Here is a 20595-nt window from a genome sequence, read left to right as displayed (position 1 = left end):
GGCTCTGAGCAGTCAGGGCCTGATGCGGGGCTTGAACTCGTGAACCACAAGATCATGACCTGAGCCGAAGTCGGATGTTCAACCGACTGAGCCACCCAGGTGCCCCTTTGTTCTTCTTTTTAAAGAAAATCTCTCCTCCCAATTAGAGATGTTGCAAATATCGGCAATTCTGTTGAATATGAAGCATTAGATACCCAGGTACGCCTTAGGACGGGCACCAGATGTCTTTGGCACGGGGAAGCATGCCCAGGTAAAACGCAAATCCCGTTTTCTTCTGCAGTCCGAAGGCTTCCCTGACGTTGTGCCCAGCCACCTGCAGACATGTCTTTATTCTGATATTTCTCAGTCAGCCAGCGTGATGGCTTTTAAGTGAACCGAACGTTCATTAACAGCTAGATTTATATTGATTTTGTCCTTCTGCTTTGCAGCTGCCAGATTAATACAGCATGCCTGAAATTACATTAGCAACAGAATTAATTTTGAATTTTTATGTTTCGAGAAAACTCAGGCATGCCTGAGCCCCATTCAGACTGTCGCTCCCATTTTTTCCTTACTGAACTGTCACTCCTTGTATGGAGTAGGAGGGCAGTGACAGGTGGGGGACCGGGGATGTGCACCAGCCAGTGAGGATTTGGGGTGGCGGGTGGGGGGCCACAATGGGCACATGGCTCCTTTTCCATCACACAAGAGAGCCACACTCGGATCAGGTCCTGTTACTACTGAAAATACAGTAGTTATTTGCATGTCAGAGAATTACGTTCAGGATCACCATGAGGAAGGCAGTCATTTTTGTCCTCTGGATCTCATACTCGAAGTCTGTTAGAAGCGTCTGCATGAGGACAGGGCATGTGGCCTGATGTGCTCATAGACCTTAGGGGGAGTAAGTTGTCTTCTTTGATCTTCGGTTTCCCAAATTGGCACTCTGGGGCCCAGGAGAGTCAGGGGGACTGCCCAGGGCCTGGGAGTGAGGAAGTCAGGGCCTCTCTCCTGCCGAGGAACCTGTGGGACCCAGAAGAGCAGAGGGGAGAGGTCCAGAAAAGGGGGGCGGGGCTGCAAAGCCACAGCAGGGTTTTCCAAAGTGTGCAAGAGCCGGGATTAGCCACAGGAGCCGTCAGAAGGGTCAGGCCTACAGCAGCGATCTGAGGGCCAGCAAGACTGGGCTGCGAGCCTGGTGGGAGAGGCCCAGACAGCAGTGCCTTGGAGGGCACACTGCCGGCCGATGTCGGATGCAGGGGTGGGTGCAGGCAGATGTGACAGCCCAGCCTGTCATCCCCAACTTGCACCTTCCAGAAAAGCCAGGCCTCCGTCCTCACCTCTCGCACTTTGTCATTTTATAGCAGGAAACACAGGACGTAGTCCTTGCCTAAAGTCCCACACAGGCAGTGAGTTCTTTCCTGGAGCATTCGATGCCTTCCTAGGTCTGGATAACATAACCCCTGAACACACTGTTATGTCTTCTCCAAAGCAGAGGGACCACTTATCTTCAGAGATAGATGCTCTCGTGTCTAATGGTGCCGTACCCCTTTTGTTCTGTATTTTAGTGAGGGATTGCTTAAGAGACATAGTTTACGTTTTGTACAATAGGGAGATCTCTTTTCAAAATCTGAAATAGTGAGATCAATGAGAAAATAGAAACAAATGAGGCATTCATGTGGTTGCTTCTAAAAGCAAGGCTGGGTATAATCTTCTATTTTTAATTAAAAAAATTAAAAAAAATTTTAATGTTTATTTATTTTTGAGACAGAGAGAGACAGAGCATGAACGAGGGAGGGTCAGAGAGAGAGGGAGACACAGAATCTGAAGCAGGATCCAGGCTCTGAGCTATCAGCACAGAGCCCGATGTGGGGCTCGAACTCACGGACTGTGAGATCATGACCTGAGCCGAAGTTGGCCGCTTAACCGACTGAGCCACCCAGCCCCCCCTAAAAAATTTTTTTAATGTTTATTTATTTTTGAGAGAGAGGAGGGGGAGGCTTTGAGTGGGGGATGGGCAGAGAGAGGGAGAAACAGAATTGAAGCAGGTTCCAGGCTCTAAGCATCAGCACAGAGACTGACCCAAGGCTCAAACTCACGAACTGTGAGATCATGTCCTGAGTCGAAGTCGGATGTTCAACCGACTGAGCCCCCCAGGCTCCCCAAGACTGGGTATATTCTATGTGGACTGCATTGTATATGGAGTTGGCCCTTGAATGATGAGGGGTGGACATCCACTCCCCATGCTGTCGAAAATCCACATATAACTATTGATTTCCCTGCAAAATTAACTACTAATAGCCTACCTTTGACCAATAGCTTTAACATAAAAGGTCAATTAACATGTGTTTTGTATGTTCTGTGTATCATACATTGTATTCTTTTTACAGTGTATTTATTTAAGTAATCTCTGCATCCAGCATCTGGCATGGGGCTTGACCTCACAACCCTGAGATCAAGAGTCCCACGATCTACTGATTGAGCCAGAAAGGCAGCCCCTTATACATTGTATTCTTGCAGTAAACTAAGCTAAGAGAGAAGAAAATGTTATTAAGAAAATGCTAAGGAAGAGAAAATACATTTGTAGTGCTGTCCTGTAAAAAATGCGTGTGCAAGTGGATGGACCTGTGCAGTTCAAACCGCTGTTGCTTAAGGGTCAACCATAGTTCAAAGCAGCTTTTTTAAAAACTGCTTTTGACAAACAACGTCATAATGTAAGAAGTAGGACCGAATTCTTTGCCGAACTGAAGAAAATAGAAAAGATTTTGCTACTCCTGACAATGTATTTTATTTTGCATAATGAGCTATTTTATTTTGCATAATGAGTAAGGTGACCATATTTACCAGACATCTACTAGGCGCAAAGGTGTGGGCTGGGGACCAGCAGTGACCTGAGACAAGACATTCAAAGGTCCTGCTAGGTTCTCTGCAGCGTGTGCAGGCGGGGACGTGCCTGAGGCGGGGACGTGCGTGAGCAGGGACGTGCCAGAAACTAGACCTGCAGGAACCAGGGACGTGCGTGAACAGGGACGTGCACGGCACGGAGCGGGACGTGCGTGAGCGGGACATGCGCAAGCCAGGGACATGCACAACTGGGGATTCAGAGGGGACTCAGAGGGGGCCAGGGACTCCTGAGGCATGAGCTCTCACGGGCAGGGTCAGGAGGCATGACCCGCCCTGCAGGAGGTGCAGGTGGCTTTGGGAAGCAGGTAGGAGCACCAGGGATGAGCGGGGACGGAGGCGGCCGTGGCTGCAGAAGGCTGTGGATGCTGCACCAGCCTTTGGGCAGATTCTTACTGTCGACGCAACATGAGCAAATCTTTTAGAAATTGTAAAAAAAGGAAGGAGTTTAGTTCGAGCCCACGTGAGATCAGCTGCCCAGGTGAAGACACAGAGAGGAGCGTGCTCCTGAGAAGGAACATTTGGTGCAGGTCGGGTATGTTCTTTGTTACATGGAGAGTTCATCAACAAATCATCATCAGGAAGGATGTTCCAGAGAATTACAAAGTTTATCTTATGCTTTTAGTATGTGCAAGGTTGCAGGCTTTGGAGGTGTGGGTACTTAGGGAGATTTTTAATTTTTTAATTTATTTTTATTTTTATTTTTATTTTCAAGAGAGAGAGAGAGGGAGAAAGAGAGCACGAGAGGGGAAAGGGGAGAGAGAGAGAGGGTCTCAAGCAGGCTCCATGCTCGATCCCATGACCCTGGGATTATGATCTGAACCAAAATCAAGAGTTTTTGACACTCAACCACCTGAGCCACCCAGGTACCCCATGGGAGATTTTTAGTCTTTTTTAAAAATTTTTTTAATTTTTATTTTTGAGAGAGAGAGAGAGAGAGAGAGAGAGAGAGCAAGTGGGGGAGGGGCAGAGAGAGAGGGAGACACAGATTCTGAAGCAGGCTCCAGGCTCCGGGCTGTCAGCACAGAGCCCGACGCGGGGCTGGAACTCACAGACCGTGAGATCGTGACCTGAGCCGAAGTCGGACGCTTAACCGACTGAGCCACCCAGGTGCCCCTCATTTCGACGATTTAAGAAATGTGGATGAACTTGTAATCAATTTGAGTCTTTCAGAGATGGCTCGGTGAGAGCAGCTGTCTGGGGAGAGGATCGTGCCCTCATGACGTGGCTGTGTGTTTCCTCTGGCAGAAAACCCTTCCCTGATGAAGGACATCATGTGTGCTGCTCTGAGCTGCCAGCGAGGTGGGGCATGGCGTGTCCTTTCACCCGCGCTACAAGCGGCCGCCTTGGCTCACGGCCACTACCAGGTTTGTCCTCTGCCACGTGTCCCGGAATTTCACATTCATCCCGATTGGCCCTGTGAGGTCGCGTCGGGTACTAGGCCGTGGGGTGAGCCCTCTCCTCCCCTTCCCATCCCACCCCTCCTTTCCCCTCCCCTCCCCTCGGCTTCTGCCAGGGCTGTGCTGGGGCGAGCCCGTGCACCCGTGAGCGCGGGCCGACCCCGTCCCAGAAGTCTGCACACTGGCTCTTGAACAGCAACTCGTTACTGAGCAAATTCTGTGAACGTGTGTTAGAATAAGTTACGTGAAAAACAGAGGTTCCTCAATTCCTAATGATGTTAGTGTGCTGTTGAGTCTGTTCTCCTGGAGACTGCCCATGTGGGCTGCGTCCGACTGGTGGAGGTGCCCCACTGGAGGGGGCTGCTGTCCACCTCTTCCCAGTTCTTTAAAAAAATTTTTTTTAATGTTTATTTTACTTTTGAGAGAGAGCAACAGAATATGAGTGGGGGAGGGGCAGAGAGAGAGGGAGCCACCGAATCCGAAGCAGCTCCAGGCTCCGAGCCGTCAGCACAGAGCCCGATGCGGGGCTCGAACCCATGAACCTCGAGATCGTGACCTGAGCCGAAGTGGGACATTCGACTGAGCCACCCAGGCGCCCCTACCTCTTCCCAATTCTGGGTTCAGGGACGTCGTGCTGGTGGCTTGAGCTAGGCCATGGTGACGCCATGTACACCACGGAAATTGGCAAATTCTACGAATAAGATCTTTTTACCCAGGGAGCCAGTTACTAAACATTTACGAGCCCGTCGTGGGTTTTGACTCCTGGAGAACATGCCAGTACCGGAACCTTCTTTCCTTCAAGCGCTCATCCTGGATGCCATTTATCACTTGTGTTCTTCAGTGACGCTGCTTTAACATACGTCCAGTGGAAGCTGGATCATCACCCCTAGTAGAGAGAGAGGGGTGCTGGACAGGCTGGAGGAAGTGAGGCTAAGCCCCAGACCCGGTGACGACGTGGAAGGCCTCCCTCGCTGAGGAGCAAGAGTCCCGGGCCCTGCGTCGGGCTCGAGGAGGGGTGTTGGGAAGCCAGGGGGCTTCTGCAGAGATGACGCCTTGGCGGCCCGTTGATTTATTCAGTTCCTCCACATCTTATTTGCGCCTCCTGCAGGTCTTTGTCCCGTATTAAATGTGGATCCATAACAAAAAAACCCGACAGCCGATTTTTGAGTGCCGAGTGAAGTTTGCAATCATAGAACAAGGCCAGAACTGCCAGCATTCAAAGCTGCCTCAAGGATCGGGTTTCTAGTTCCAGTTATCAGGATTGTCCACGGTTCTGGGCTGGAAACGGCGAGGTCCGTTTTGATAGAGAGCCGACGTTCCTGTCTTTTGTGACAAAAATAGAATTTTGCTTATCTCAGGATGCCAAAGCCTCGAGGACAGATCAAGGTTTTCAAGAGCCTGAGGCTTTTTAGAATCAGAAATGCTCTCCGGCTGAGGGGTGTGAAGTGCCCTGTGCCCGGCAGAGGTGAGGGAAAGGCATGGAGCTATTTTTAGCATCCAGGCATCTGACGGAACGGAATGTTCTAACACAGAATCGCCTCAGGGCCAGGCGACGTGAGAGCCCTGGCCAAGTCGATGAGGCCAGGGTTGGGGGTGCGGCCCCACGCCGCCTTTCGCTCATGCCCCTCAGTGGTGGAAAACAACAGTCAGGGGGATCAGAATTTACATTAAACTATGACGCAAGAGCCCAGTGAGTCCTGACATGGAGAATGTGGCTGGGATCCAGCTTGGACTGGGGGCTTCCTGCCCTCTCCCCAGATCTAGCCCTTTGGAGCCCCCCTGGGCATCAATGCCTCTGCACAACAGACGGAGTTCACCTCGCTGACCAGCAACTATGGGATTACAGACCTCTTTAACCAGAGTCTGACTCGTGTGCTTGGTCGCCTTAGCCTGTCCCCAAAGCACAGCCTCGCGAATGTCAGCCTCAGCTTTTGTCCCCGACACTTCCTGCATGGAGTGTGGGGTGTCTGTGATGAAGGAAGCCAGAACTTTCCTTCCAGTGTCCTTGCTGCTGGGGAGGGGCGTGCATTTTCCTTTCTCTGCAACCCCCTATATATCAAAATTATTGCGTTGTTAAATTTAAGAATAAAATCCAGAACAGGAATATTGTAAATGAGTAGCATTACGTTTCATGTGCATAAAATTACAAAGTATGAACTAAGGATTCTTTTGTAAAAGGGAAGGCAGCACCGTGCAGCGAATTTTCTTCAGCCCACGTTCTCAGAAGTGAGTTGTACCCATAGTTCTGACCTGGATGCATCTGTGACCTGTGTGCTGGGAAGAGGGGCCTCCACGGAGGAGGGGGATATTGAGATGGGGTCTGGATGTCCAGCCATCTTGCAGATGCTCTGCCCGATGGCTGTCTGTCCTCTGGGTTCCTCCCCAGGATGCAAGCCTCTGGGAGGCAGGGGATTTGTGTCTTGTGTTCACCACTCTGGGCTGGTGCTCAGGAGGGGTTTTCTGAATGGGTGAATGATTGAACCGTTCTATAAGATTTCTGTTCTAGCTTCATTCCCAAATTGATGGGGAAAACGTGAACTGGGAAAGGGAGCCATGATCCTGGGCGAGTTAGTGAAGAGGGTGTGTGGTGGTCTGCTGGCTGGGTCGGCTCCCCCGGGATGCAGGTCCCAGGTGCTGTGCTGCTGCTGGTGGTGGTGGTGGTGTGGATCTGGGTGCTCTGATCGTGTATGAGTGCTCCCAGTGTTATGTGTGGGAGTGCTCCCCGGTTCCATGTCTGGGATTGTTCCCTGGTGTCCTGTGTGTGAGTGTTCCCTGGTGCCCTGTGTGTGTGCTCCACGGTGTTCTGTGTGGGTGCTCCCCAGTGCCATGTGTGTGTGTGCTCCCAGATGTTGAGTGAAAGTGCTCCCTGGTGCCCTGTGTGTGATTGCTTCCCAATGCTGAGTGTTTGAGTGCTCCCAGGTCCGAGTGTGTGAGTGCTCCCCTGTGTGTGCCCTGTGTGTGAGTGCTCCTTGGTGCCAAGTGCGAGAGTGCTCCCCAAGGCTGTGTAGATGCTCCCAGGTTCCCGGTGTGTGAATGCTCCCTGGTGCCAAGTGTGAGGGTGCTCCACATTGCCATGTGTGAGTGCTCCCCAGGGCTGTGTAGGTGCTCCCAGGTGCCCGGCGTGTGCGTGCTCCCCTATGCCCCATGTGTGAGTGCTCCCTGGTGCCAAGTGCGAGGGTGTTCCGCAGTGTCACGTGTGTGAGTGCTCCCAGGACTGCGTAGGTGCTCCCGGGGCTGCTTAGGTGCTCCCTGGTGCCAAGTGTGGGGGTGCTCCACAGTGCCGTGTGTGTGCGCACACGTGGGAGTGCTCCCCACTGCCTTGCCAAGTCTCAGGCCCCCAGGCAGATCCTTGCGGCTGCGCCAAGCGACTCCTGGGCTCAGGTCCCTCTGCCTCCTCACGCAGTACTCTTCACATGTAACTCTCCCTGGAACGTGTGTTTCTTCGCGCTCTCTGGTCACCTGAGGGATCCGTGGTTTCCTTTGCGAGAGCAGCTAAGGTGGGTGTGAGGGAAACGTGTGGAAGCTGTGGTCAGCAGAAATCTCATGAAAGTGTCGCTTACCTCTGGTCCTTTCTTCCTGCAATTGCATAACCTGGGGCCAAGCTTCCACCATCAGGAAGGGTCGCGGGATGTAAATACAATATGAGGACGCGAACACGGTGCTGGCGCTGTGACCGACTGACACGTGGTGGGATTTCTGTGTCGGGGGAAGGTACGGACCAGCCTGTGTGTCTTACGCGTACTTACGCACGTGCAGCTCTCCCGTGTTCGCCACAAATTGTTACATAGGAAAGAAGTTTTGCGTTTTTACCGATTTATAGAGATTATTTTAAAAGCCTTTTTTATGAAATGGTCTCTTGTGAAGCTGGTTAACGTTCGTAAGAAGACGCTGAGATGACCAAGGACTCCTGGAGTCAGGGTCTAGACTGGGGGATTCCATCGAGCCCCTGGGAGTCCTGGGAGCACCTCCCTCACCGAGGGGAAGATCGGGCGCTTCCGGGCTGCGCTGCGGACTTCAGGACAGGGCAGACCCAGCTTTTACCCACTTGATGCATGGACGACCACATACGGTTTCTTCTCAGTGGTCGGTTTTGTGGCTGGGAATTGTGCAAAGTGTCAGTTTTCAAACCAGGAACAGACTCCAGGAGGCCAAGTGCCAGGTCACCAGCTGGGCTGTGCTCACACCCTGTCAGGCCGGGGAGGACATGCCCCTTGCCTGGAGGGCCGGTGGCAGAGGAGGGCACAGAGATGGTCCCCCGTGGCCCAGCCACTGATGGCAGTGCGAGGGAGCCAGAAGACCTGCTCACACGTGCCCTGTGTCTGGTGCTGCGTCTCCCGAGGCCCAGGAAATAATCACACGCCGTACCCGGGGTGGGGTGGGGAACACGTTAGGTGGGGGGGATCAAGCACGTGTTGATCCAGAAACCAGACAGGAGCCCTTACCAAGAAGTGTGTGTGTTTCTAACCACATCCTTGCTGTTTTCTAGGAAATAGAAGAGACATGGTCCTCACCCCTCCAGCTGGACTGTGAAACTCTTAGCAGGAATCTTTCCAGCACCCTGGTGAACTTCAAGGCTAGCCTGGAACACACCACCGACCAGGATTGTGAATGCGAGCCGGTGCTGGACTTGGCCCGACAGCGTGTGCACACGTATGTGCGAGCTTAGCCCCGTGCCTTCCCCGTGCTTTCCCCCGCCTTCCCCCGCCTTCCCCGCGGTTTCCTTCATAAAGATATCTCAGGACCTCAAGGGGCGGCTGGGTGGCTCAATCGGTTGAGCGTCCACCTCTTGATTTTGGCTCAGGTCTGACCCCAGAGTCATGGAATTGAGCCCCGAGTCAGGCTCTGTGCTGAACGTGGAGCCTGGTTAAGATTCTGTCCTCTCTCTCTCTCTCTGCCCCACACCTGCTCTCTCTCTCTTTTTACCCCCCTCAAAAGAAAAAGATGTCTTGAGTTTCTAAGTTATGAATCTCAGACAATAATGTGTACCACATACTATGAATATGCATATTAATACATCAAAGTTTTCCATGGCTTTAAGTTAAAAACATTTTTTTAATGTTTATTTATTTTTGAGAGACAGAAAGAGAGAGAGAGAGAGAGAGCGAGCAAGCAGGGGAGGGGCAGAGAGAGAGGAGAGAGAGAAACTCAGGCAGGCTCCAGGCTCTGAGTTATTAGCACAGAGCCTGACGCGAGGCTCAAACCCACGAACCACGAGATCATGACCTGAGCTGAGGTTGGATGCTTGATCGACTGAGCCACCCAGGTGCCCCATTCATGACTTTTAAGTTTTTAATTAATTATTATTATTATTATTTGAGAGAGAGAGAGAGAGAGAGAGAGAGTGAGTGTGGGGCAGAGAGAGAGGAGAGAGGGAAACTCAGGCAGGCTCCATGCTCAGATGAGCCCAACATGTGGCTCAATCCTATGACACTGGGATCATGACCTGAGCCAAAATGAGTTGGATGGTCAACTCACTGAACCACTCTGGAGCCCCTATTATTAATTTTTTATTAAGTCCTGTCTACACCCAACGTGGGGCTTCAACTCCTGACCCCAAGATCGAGAGTCGTGCACTCCACCGACCGAGCCAGCCGGGCGCCCCCATAACGTTATGTTTTCAGTGGTGAAATATAAGAGCGGCATTAGCTCAAAGGCTAACTTTATTGATGATCGAGATACTAGATCAAACGTTAGAGATTACAATATGGTATCAAATGCGTTTTATAAGGGCCACCCAGGTGGTTCAGTGGTTGAGCATCCAACTCTTGATCTCGGCTCAGGTCATGGTCTCACGGTTCATGAGTTCGAGCCCCGAGTTGGACTCTGCACTGAGCCTGGAGCCTGCTTGGAATTCTCTATCTCCCTCTTTCTCTGCCCCTCTCCCCAGCTCATGCTCTCTCTCTAAAAAGAAAAATAAATTTAAGTAAATAAATAAGTGAATACGTTTTGTAAGGGCAGTCACTGATTCCTGAAACTGCTTTCCTATTGGATTAGCCTTGTTCTGTGTCCTCTATGTCTGTGCCCCCGGAAGAGGAGCTCGGACACTTTGTATCCTGCAAATGACTCAAAGAACGATGTTCACCCGACTCCTTGGGGTCCCAGCTTCCTACGCATTCCGTGATCTATCCTGTCTGTTGTTTCCATCAATGCAGAGGCATTTGTGGCACACCCTTATCCCCCTGACTCCTCTCGCCTGGCAGGGGCCCCGAGGGGATGCTCCCGGAGCCATGATGGTGTCGGGCATTCACACTCGGAGAGCATCAGGGGGTGCGCTGTGTCTGATTATCTGAGGAAGCTTGTGGAAATGTGATGCGATCCAACTCCTCTCCTGGGAACGGGAGCAGTGTTATTCACCGTTGTTTCCGGGGCTTTATTTTGTCTAAATTAGCTTTAATTTTGTGTCATTTTAGGTTGGCCCAAAGCCTCAAGGAGACCTGGTTGTTGGGGAATCCCGTGATGGCCTTCCTCAGGAATTTCACAGTGACCGAAGGTAAGATGGGGTGCCTCCAAGTTCACATCCTTAAAGATTGTGTTTTCTCACACAAATATGTTCCTAAGATAAAACCTACAAAGGGAAAGTTACTGTATGTGGGAAATAATTCAGAGCTTGGCTTCTCTGACATATTTGGGGTCAAGAAGGAAAGTCAAAGTCCTAAAATCCTGGGGACCAAAACCGGGAGCGGGAAGGATGAGAAACTCCCATGGTCTGGGTTTCACCCCAGCCCTGCCTCCCTGGACAAGCCATTCGGTGTCTGTAAGTCTGTTTTCTGTCTGTTTAGTCTGTACAATTCATAACACTTGCGAAGCAGCAGCATGCCCCATGTGGTGAGTTTTGGAAAAATCCTCATGCGATCCTACTCTTGTTAAAAAAAGTGGGATAAGTAAATATGGGGACAGAGTTTCCTGCAGGCACTGTCACTGTCCCCTAAGAAAAACATCTTTCTGGAGTAGACCCTAAAATATACAAGTCTCAGTCAGAGAGAGGAGTCACGTAAGCAGGGACAGACTGCCCGCCTTGGGTTTGCCTTGCCTCTGGTGTGAATGATCCGGGCTCCAGAGGGCGTGACTTTGTCTAGTGTTTATCGTGAGCTGGACGATCCTCACTGCGGTCTAGTTATGGATTCTCGTTTTCACAGTTAGCAACAGCCCAAACATTTATCGTTACAGAATTCCCTTCCCTTTGATTATTTTTCAGATGTCAGAGTCAAAGATGTGATGCAGAACGTCTCCAAGCTCACCAGGGAGCTCCAATCTTCCATCCATGTCTCAAACGAGACCATCCACAGTGTTCTAGAAGCCAGCATCTCCCATTCGCAGGTGCGGGGCCCCTGCGTCTCTGCCCACCGAGCCGGCCACTGTCCCTCGGGAGGGGGTGGGCCACTGCACCAAGGGGCTGGCTGGAGGCAGGAAGGGTTAAGAGGCCAAGCTGGGCGCCAAAGAGCATCACTGGCGATGTCAAAGCCTTGGGGTCTTTACTTCTACAACGTTGCCTTCTTGAGGTCAGAAAGGCTAAAATTGGTGATGGTATTCAATCCAGTTGCTCCCAACCTTGATGCACGACCCCCTAGGGCAGCCCTGCTTGGTTAAGTAGGGGTTGCACATTCTTAAAAATGTACAAAAACAAACACGTAGAAAATTCTAAACATCAACTGTGCTTGCCTTTAAGTTGAGAATAACTTTCTGTGCTGACCGCGTGTGGAGGGCTTGGCTTATCGGTGCAAGCAGCCGGGTAATGAGCTGTGTCCCATCCTGGGTGGCTGGGATGCAGGGTCAGCGCACACAGGGGGTACGGGGAGGGCCGTGCGCTGGCTGATGCTGGGTGCAGCTCGTGCACAGAGGTGGGAAGAGTGTCGCCCACGGCTGGGGTCGCAGGAGCCTTTGCTGGCAGTTTTCTGAGACGCTCTTTCAGGCATTTCCAGCTGGAGGTTTACTTCCTGTTCTAAGAACCTTCTAGAAGCAGTAACCGTGAAGATGGGTCTCCAGGGAATGTTTCTGTTGACAATTAGCTGGGCCCCGATAGATATTCACTTTCATGTTGATTCTATAACCAGGATCGAAAGGCAAGCCTGGACAGGTGGCTCCATCACGGGCACGCCTCATCTTCCTGCGTGTAGCAGACATTGCCAGTTATATACATTCTGGGTTTGTGGCACCCCTGCATCCCGGGAGTCTGTCGGTGACAGTTTTCCAGCAGTGTTTGCTCACTTCATGTCTCTATTGTATTTCGGTAATTCTCACGATGTTTCAAATGTGTTCACTATTATTGCATTTGTTACGGTGACCTGGGATCCGTGGTTATGACTCACCAAAAGCCTATTTGGTGGTTAGCAGTTTAAAAAAATTTTTTTTTAATGTTTATTTATTTTTGAGAGAGAGGTAGAGTGAGAGAGAGACAGCGAGCAAGGAGAGGAGAGGCAGAGAGAGAGGGAGACACAGAATCCAAAGCAAGCTCCAGGCTCCAAGCTGTCAGCACAGAGCTCAATGTGGGGCTCGAACCCACCAACCATGAGATCATGACCTGAGCTGAAGTGGACGCTTAACCAACTGAGCCACCCAGCCACCCCGGTGGTTAGTGTTTTTAAGCAGTAAAGTATTTTTTCACCAGGAAATGTACTTGTTAAAGACCTAATGCTGTTGCACACTTAGGCTACAGTGCAGAGCAAATGGAACTTTTTTGTTCCCTGGGAAGCCAGAAAAATTCATTTGACTCCCATTATTGTGATACTCGCTTTATTGGCAGTGGTCTGGGACCGAACCCGCAGTATTTCCAAGATGTGCCTGTCATTCAGAATTAATCTGCAGTGAGAAAGACCTAGGTTAGAAGCTAGGAACCCAAAATTCTAATGACAGTATCACCAAGTTCCTTAGGGTGAGTCTTGGAAAATTCTGTTGCCGGAGCTTGTAATGGGGGGTATGGAGCAGTGGCCGCATCAGTTCTGGTATCTGACTAGCAATGCTGTAAAGGGAAGGGACCGGTTAGCTAGCTTCCGGGGTCCCTTTCAAGCTCTTACCATACTTGGGTTTGGTATGGTGTTTAGACACCTTTTTTTTCCATTGGCGTATAGTTGACATTTAATATTCAGTTAGCTTCAGGTGTATAAGGTAGTGCTTTGACGACTATATGTATAATGGATGCTCACAGCGATGAGTATTTCTCAGTGGTATTGACTGTTTTCCCTATTCTGTACCTGTTCATCCCCTTCGCCCATCTCACCCGTCTCCCCACCCGCCTCCCCTCTGGCAAACGAACAACAAAACAGAGAGAAACAGACTTCTACGTATGGAGAACAAGGGCTGGGCCCAGCACTTTGGGATGGCGGCTGCCTGACGAAGCCAGCAGCCAGCAGGTGTCGCTGGCGCTCTATCCCGGGAGTGCCAGGCCCGCCTCGTAAGGCCATCTTGCCATGGACGTGGTTGTGGGTTGTGCAGGGTTTTACGTTCACGTGTCCTCCTCCGCCTCACTGACAATGGCAGTCGTGGTCGCGCCTAAGGAGCTGGACGGGCAGGTGACTGGGAGGTGTGCCGAAAGCTCACGTTTCTGCTGTTCAACCAAACACGAGGTGCATGCTTCACTAGCTCAGTGTATCCACAGCGTGTCTCTGGACCCTAGGAAAAGAAGTCACGTTTGGCGAGGGGACGGCACTGTGGGGTCTGGTTCTTTCTGGACTGTCAGGCAGACAATATTTTTGGCGGAAACCTCCATGTCTCGCTCCCTGGACTCGTCTCTCCTGATTTCAGTGTTTGCGAGTTTCTGACATCAGAGTCTTGGGTGGCCCGCAGAGAATATTTGTCAGTGGCACGAGAGCCCTGGACAGACTGCAAGAACCCTCATTCATTCATTCATTCACTGAAATTTTCCCTTCCACTAGGTGTACTTCTCAAAGTGCTAGGGGAGAGGACGTTCTAGAACTTTCTATGGCAGTGGCCCACATGCTGCACATGCAAGTTCACATGTGTGGGTGAGCGGACAGCGTTGGAGTCAGGTGGGAGTGATGAGAAACCCCCGGCCGTGAAGAGCCATGTGGGAGAGTCTTAGGCTTGGAGATGTGGACACAGGGCTGGAGGCAGGGAAGCTGGAGAGGAGGCGCTGATCCCAGGCCTCAGTTCTGGCTCCCAAGAGCCTGCTGGGGGCGCCCGTGGGTAGCTCCCCTCCCCTGTGGTGCTGCATTCTTTAACACCAGCAGATCGCATTAAAACGAGACCCCAGACTTGGGTGTGTGGGACCCCTGTGTCTGCCTTGCCCGCCTCCATCCTGGGCTTGGATCCCCTCCACCAGCCCTGTGGGGTGCCCGTGTATTTTATGCTGTGATGCCGCGTTGTTGGCTTTGAGTCAGCGGTCACTTCCTTCTTTGTATTCAGCCAAATTTTTATTCTTTAAAATTAGCAATGAGGTCAGAGTCAGGACCCAGATAGATTGAGAGAGAGAGAGATCAAAGGGTATGGTCTACCGTCGATGTCCATTTGCTTTTTACCCGAAAGAAGCAAGCGCATGAGGAGGGCTAGGGAGATGGGCGCTGTCCATGGTCCTTCGCAGATCTCTTCCTCTTGGGGGTGTTCTTGTCGGGGAAGGTGGGGAGGGGACACTTCAAGAGCTCCCATGTCTCTGGGGCGGCTCCGGAGAGAGAAGGCATTCTGAGACTTTTTCTTCTTTCCGTCAGGCAGAGAGGCTGGGCCTCAGTGGAACTGGCCCGGCGTGCCTCTTGCTCGACGCTGGTTCCCTGGGCACTGTTGACAGCTGGCAGGCACGGTTTGGGAGCACAGAGATTCCTTATGGGAATTTAGCCAATATCATTCTTCTCCTTTGTTGCAACACACTAAGTCTGTCTGCTGAAAAGCTGCAACAGATCGTTCTTGGCGTTGCTTACCCCAGAGCAGACCCTGGTCAAAATCTGCTTCTTTTGCGGGGAGCCTGGGTGGCTCAGTCGGTTAAGTGTCTGACTTCAGCCCAGGTCATGATCTCGAAGTTCGTGGGTTCGAACTCCGTGTTGGGCTCTGTGCTGACAGCCCAGAGCCTGGAGTCTGCTTTGGATTCTGTGTCTTCCTCTCTTTTTGCCCCTGCCTTGCTTGGACTCTGTCTCTCTGTCTCTCTGTCTCTCTGTCTCTCTGTCTCTCTCTCTCTCATATACAGAAATAAATAAACATTAAAAACAAAGTTTTTAAAAATCTGCTTGTTCTGGCAACTGCTCCCACCCCAGAGAGAAAAAAATAGTTAATAATGTGAGTGGAGCTGAGGGTCTCTGGCCCATGTGCAGGATTTTGGCCAGGTGTCTCCTAGAAGACATGACCGGCTGTGTGGCGCATCTTACCCTGGAGGCTGAGTTTCCAGCATTTTCCACAAGGGACCCCATCTCTGTGTTGTGAGGCTAGGTTTATGGTCCTTTTCCTCTGGGCACCTGATACACTCCACCATCTCTAAAATCAAAAGTGTCACTCTCTGCTTCTGACGGGACACGTCTCTGCCGCTTACACACATGTATTTTCAAACCTGCTTCACTGGATTTGTGTTGATCCCTGCCCAAGTGCCTCTTGCTAGTTGCAGTCAATTTTTCTAAACTGCAACGTATTTTTAATCCTGGCTTTCCTTCACAGTGTCTTGTTGATCTCGCCTTGCCCGTCACAAGGGACAGGAGCATATTTCGGTATTTTTATTCAAGTCGTGAATGCAGGAGGGTGGCCACCCCTGTTTATCAGTTTGTCTGGGCTCTTAAATCAGCTGCAGCACGTAACCTGGGGTCCTGGCATGTCCTAACCTAATAACTTTGCTGTCTAAAGGAAAGAATTCTTGGGGCGCCTGGCTGGCTCAGTGGGTTAAGCATCTGATATCGGCTCAGGTCATGATCTCACTGTTTGTGAGTTTGAGCGCCGTGTCAGGCTCTGTGCTGACAGCTCAGAGCCTGGATCCTGCTTCGGATTCTGTGCGTCTCTCTCTCTGCCCCTCCCCTGCTCGCGCTCTGTCTCTCTTTCCAAAATAAACAAATGTAAAAGTAAAATAAAAAAAAAAAAGAATTCTGTATAGACGTGGCTCATTTGACTCTCCCCATGTGGTTTGTGGCCACGGCCATTTTCTTCAAGAGTTCCCAGATAGCCCACGGGTCAGAATACATCCAAGGGACTGACCCTGCCCTGTGGTGGTGATTCCTGAAATCTGCTTTAAGAAATAAAACTCAGGTAGATGTCATTTCCTCCGTGACTTCCTAAATGGTGTAGATGGTAGACCCATTATCCTGTGGAGTCTGGAGAGGGGAAATGTTTTGGAAGTGGAGCCAGCCAGCCAGGGGGAGCGGGGTCTCCCGTCCGGACCTGTAGCAGAACTGGGGCCTGCCTCAGTGGGCGAGGGGGGCCATTACTGCTGCCCTAGGGGCCAGCCTGCGGCTCGCGCAGGGCAGAGATAACCCATGACATCAGTTACTGGGAGAGCCGGGGTCAGGGCCCAGCTGCCCCCAGGTGCTCATGCCCGTCCGTGGCTCATAGCTCATCGGCGGTTGAGCAGGTCTGAGCCCCGCCACCCCTGTCTGTACGTGGAGCATGGAGTTTCCACCCTCTGCTCTCATCTCTCTGGTGGCTCCACCGGCACAACTTTGACACCACGGACTCGCTTTCCCCGTTGCTAGTCCTTTTGCATCATGGACAGTGTTTCCTTTCTGGTTGTAATTAGTCTGAGAGCAGCAAGTCTGAGTCTAGAACGGTCAGCTGGGCAGAGTCCAGGCCGTCCCTGGGCTGCCCTGGGCTCTCAGCGCAGGGACCTGCCCGCCGCCGCACCCCCACCCTCCCGCTGGGCCCTCCCCTCCCCCGACACCAATGTGAAGCAAGAGCATCGGCACACCGATGTCCCTGTCCCGGATAATTGGCCAGTCAGCCTGAGTAGCACAGATGAAAGACGCCCGTTCCACTTTGACGAGGACTCGGGCGTGGCATTTCCAGCCCAACAAAAGTGTTATTTTTGTTTAACTCCCCACCTGTTCCCACCTGCTTCTGGTGTTTTCCAAGCAGGAAAAGTGGACTTGGCGAGATTCAGGAAAGATAAAGAGTAAGGTCTGGAAAAGCACAGAGAAGTGGACGCAGATATGCCGCAGGGCAGAGCTCTCGTGTGTAGTCGTTCTGTGACAGGGCATGGGGACCTCCACGTTTTGGTTAAAGAGGCGTATTCAAGTTTTTTAATGTTTATTTTTGAGAGGGAGAGAGAGAGAGAGAGAGAGAGAGAGAGAGAGAGAGAGAGAGAGACAGGCACAGAGAGAGAGCAAGAGAGAATCCCAAGCGGGCTCCGCACTGTCAGCACAGAGCTTGATGTAGGGCTCGAACCCACCAACCCTGAGATCAAGACCTGAGCTGAAATCAAGAGTTGGACGCTCACCTGACTGAGCCACCCAGGCACCCCAGGCGTCCACAATTTTTAAGATGTATTTTTGCTCTGGGACAAATGGTGGCGTTAAGGAACCTTTCTCAAGTTGTGTCTGGATCCTACATGTCCCTTATGAAGAAGGGCACCTTGTTTAAGTAGGTGTGAAAACACTTAATGTATCTCAGAGATTCAAAATACTGTACATCAGTGATAAATGGAGCATCTGGCCATTTGTGCCAGAGGACCCAGGAATATTTGGTCAAACCCCAGTCTAACGGTTGCCATGAAGGTATGTTTTAGATGAGATTAGCATTTACATCAGTAGACGTTGAATAAGGCAGATCAACCTCCATGGTGTGGGTGGGCCTCGTCCAATCAGTTGAAGGCTGTAATAGAAAAGATTTTAGGTTCCCAGAGGAGGAGGGAATTCTGCCTCTAGGCCCAAGCTATGACTCGTCCCTGGGCCCTCAGCTTCCCGGCCCACCCTTTGGATTTTGGACATGTCCCTCCACAATCACGTGAGCCAATTCCTTAAAACACCCATGTACACGTCAACGCACATCCTGTTTGTCCTGACTGAGAAACCTGATTGATGCAATCTTCTGTTTCCTTTTTTTTTTTTTTTTTAAAGTTTATTTATTTATTTTGAGAAAGCAAGAGAGAGCGCAAGCGGGGAAGGGGCAGAGGGCGGGAGAGACGGAATCCCAAGTAGGCTCCACGTTATCAGTGCAGAGCCCGACATGGGTTTCCAAGTCTTGAACTGTGAGATCGTGACCTGAGCTAAGACCAAGTGTCCGATGCTTCACTGACTGAGCCACCCAGGTGCCCCAACAATCTTCTATTTCTTAGTGGTTTTCCTGGGCTCTTTATGGCACGGTATGAAGGCATCTGATGAGGTCTGCCTGCTCTTGAGGCTCCTAATAAGTGAATAATGGCTTCTGCTGGGTCTCACTTGGCCTGAATGTGTCATAGCAATCGGAGGCATCATGGTATAAACACACATGGGAAGTCCGGTTTTGAAATTGGGCTTTACACCTTGCCCGGTTGTGAAGGTCACGGTTGAAAGCCGTTTGCAAACGGGGTCGCACCTCGGAGCCCCTCGCGGAGGCGTGCGGCGCTCATAAGCCAGACGATGATGCGAGTGGCCCTCAGCTTCTCCTCTGAATGTGGATGCTTTTCCTTTTCAAAAACTTACCACAAGCTTGGACGTCTGGTTTTCGTTGTGGAAAGGGAGGCAGAAGAGAATGATTTCACATCGACAGCTGAAGAGTGAAGGGTGCTTGACTCCCAAGTGTGGATTAAGGCTCCATGTCAGAGCCTCAGGGAGGCAAGGGCGGCATGCGTGGGCCCCGAGGGGTGGAGGGTGGTTGGTCCTGTGGTGTGGCCCCCGCGTCATCAGAAAGGGCAGATTGTTTCAAACGTCAGAGAATCGTGTGCACATTTTAGGAGCGTGTCCGTTCGAAATGCTTGAAAGCACACAGAAGTTTGCGCTGTCAGCAAATCCTCAGCCCTTGTGGGGGGCGGGCTGTGGGGGGCTTCTTGCTGAGGAAGCTCCGTGCCTGGGGGCTGCACGTCCGAGGATGCTCCCTTCTGACCCTCCCGCTCTGTAACAGGTTCTCTGGAGCGTCCTCGCGGTGGCTTTGTCTGGAAGGTGTGATCTAGACACCCTTCGTCTGCTACTGGCGTTTCCCGAGGATGAGAAGTCGGGGTCTGCGGTGCGGGAAGTGTGTGCCCTGCCCGGGCCCGAAGTGTATTCCCTGATTGTGTCCATGAGTCAGAATCTGAATCTGCGGAGTTTCATTTACAAAGTAAGGGGGGTGACCGTGGTGGGGGGGGTCTGATATGGGAGGTGTGGCGTCTGCAGAGGGGGCCTGCCACGCGGCCGTGGGGGCCCAGCAAGGTGCACACCCCACCAGCCTCCGCCAGCCTCCGTGTCTCCTGTGCGCTGACTCTGGGGGGGGGGTGGCTCGAAGCAAGGGGTGCCCAGGAGACCTCCCAGGGGGCCCCTGGCATCAGGCCTATCGGGACATGTGGCACAGCGGTGGTGGTGGTCAACGTGGTCAGCACAGAAGGACCAATAAGGAAAAGCCCTTCCCCATGTGGGGTTCCTTGGGGCTGTGAGAGCCACCCCGTGAATCAGGAGCTGCTCCCACCCCTCCTTGGCCTTGGCCTTCTCTGCCCCATTATGTCCTGAGACCCACAGCCTCTGTCCTGGGAGCGTCATGTGCCCATCTCTGCCAGGCCCTGGTCACTTGGGGAAGCAGCTCATTACCTGACCCACACGCTCCCGCACATGGCAGACGGGACAGTGTGTGCGGGAGAGGGTTGACTGTGGATGGTGAGCACGCTAACCCGGGGGTGCCCTGGTTAACCTCCAGTGACCCCCCCCTGTGTGGACGGTGAGCACCACTAACCCAGGGGTGCCCCGATTAACCTCCACTGACCCCCCTGTGTGGACGGTGAGCATGGCTAAACCAGGGGTGCCCCCATTAACCTCCAGTGACCCCTCCCGTGTGGACGGTGAGAACCACTAACCCAGGGGTGCCCCGATTAACCTCCAGTGACCTCCCCGTGTGGATAATGAGCACCACTAACCCAGGGGCGCCCCGATTAACTTCAGTGACCCCCCACTGTGTGGATGGTGAGCACGATAAGCTGGGGTGCTCCCATTAACCTCCAGTGACCCCCCCCCCCCCCCCCGCCGTGTAGACGGTGAGCACAGCTAACCCGGGGGTGCCCCCATTAACCTCCGCTAACCACCTTCTGGGCTCTGCCTCTTCTAGAAGTTCTTTGTCTTCTGTCCTACACTGAGTCTTATGCTTCCAGAAACTTTTCCTGTGCCCTTAGGGACCAGCCTTGCTCCACGTTCCTCCCCAGGGACAGATTTGCCGACATCTGGGCTCATCAGAGATGACACAGGTGTTGACAATGGCAAAAGTGCTTCCAAACTGGGGGGACGGCTTTGGGGTCAGGAAAAAGGGG

At 52.1% G+C, this 20595-nt stretch overlaps 1 protein-coding gene across 1 annotated transcript in view; it reads left to right on the top strand.

The window, feature by feature from the left end:
* The window catches only part of ABCA13 (ATP binding cassette subfamily A member 13), a 390771-nt gene that overhangs the window by 102210 nt on the left and 267966 nt on the right, over nt 1-20595 (top strand). Inside the window, exons 20-24 of the mRNA XM_058725626.1 lie at nt 4123-4241; nt 8761-8924; nt 10685-10764; nt 11470-11591; nt 19227-19421. Of these exons, the coding sequence (XP_058581609.1) occupies nt 4123-4241; nt 8761-8924; nt 10685-10764; nt 11470-11591; nt 19227-19421 (680 nt within the window). The remainder of the gene's footprint in view (nt 1-4122; nt 4242-8760; nt 8925-10684; nt 10765-11469; nt 11592-19226; nt 19422-20595) is intronic.

Source organism: Neofelis nebulosa, chromosome 4, assembly GCF_028018385.1.
Source record: "Neofelis nebulosa isolate mNeoNeb1 chromosome 4, mNeoNeb1.pri, whole genome shotgun sequence".
In the NCBI taxonomy this organism is placed as follows: Eukaryota; Metazoa; Chordata; class Mammalia; order Carnivora; family Felidae; genus Neofelis; species Neofelis nebulosa.
Note: the sequence above shows the minus strand (reverse complement) of the source record. Positions and strands in the feature narration are given on the sequence as shown.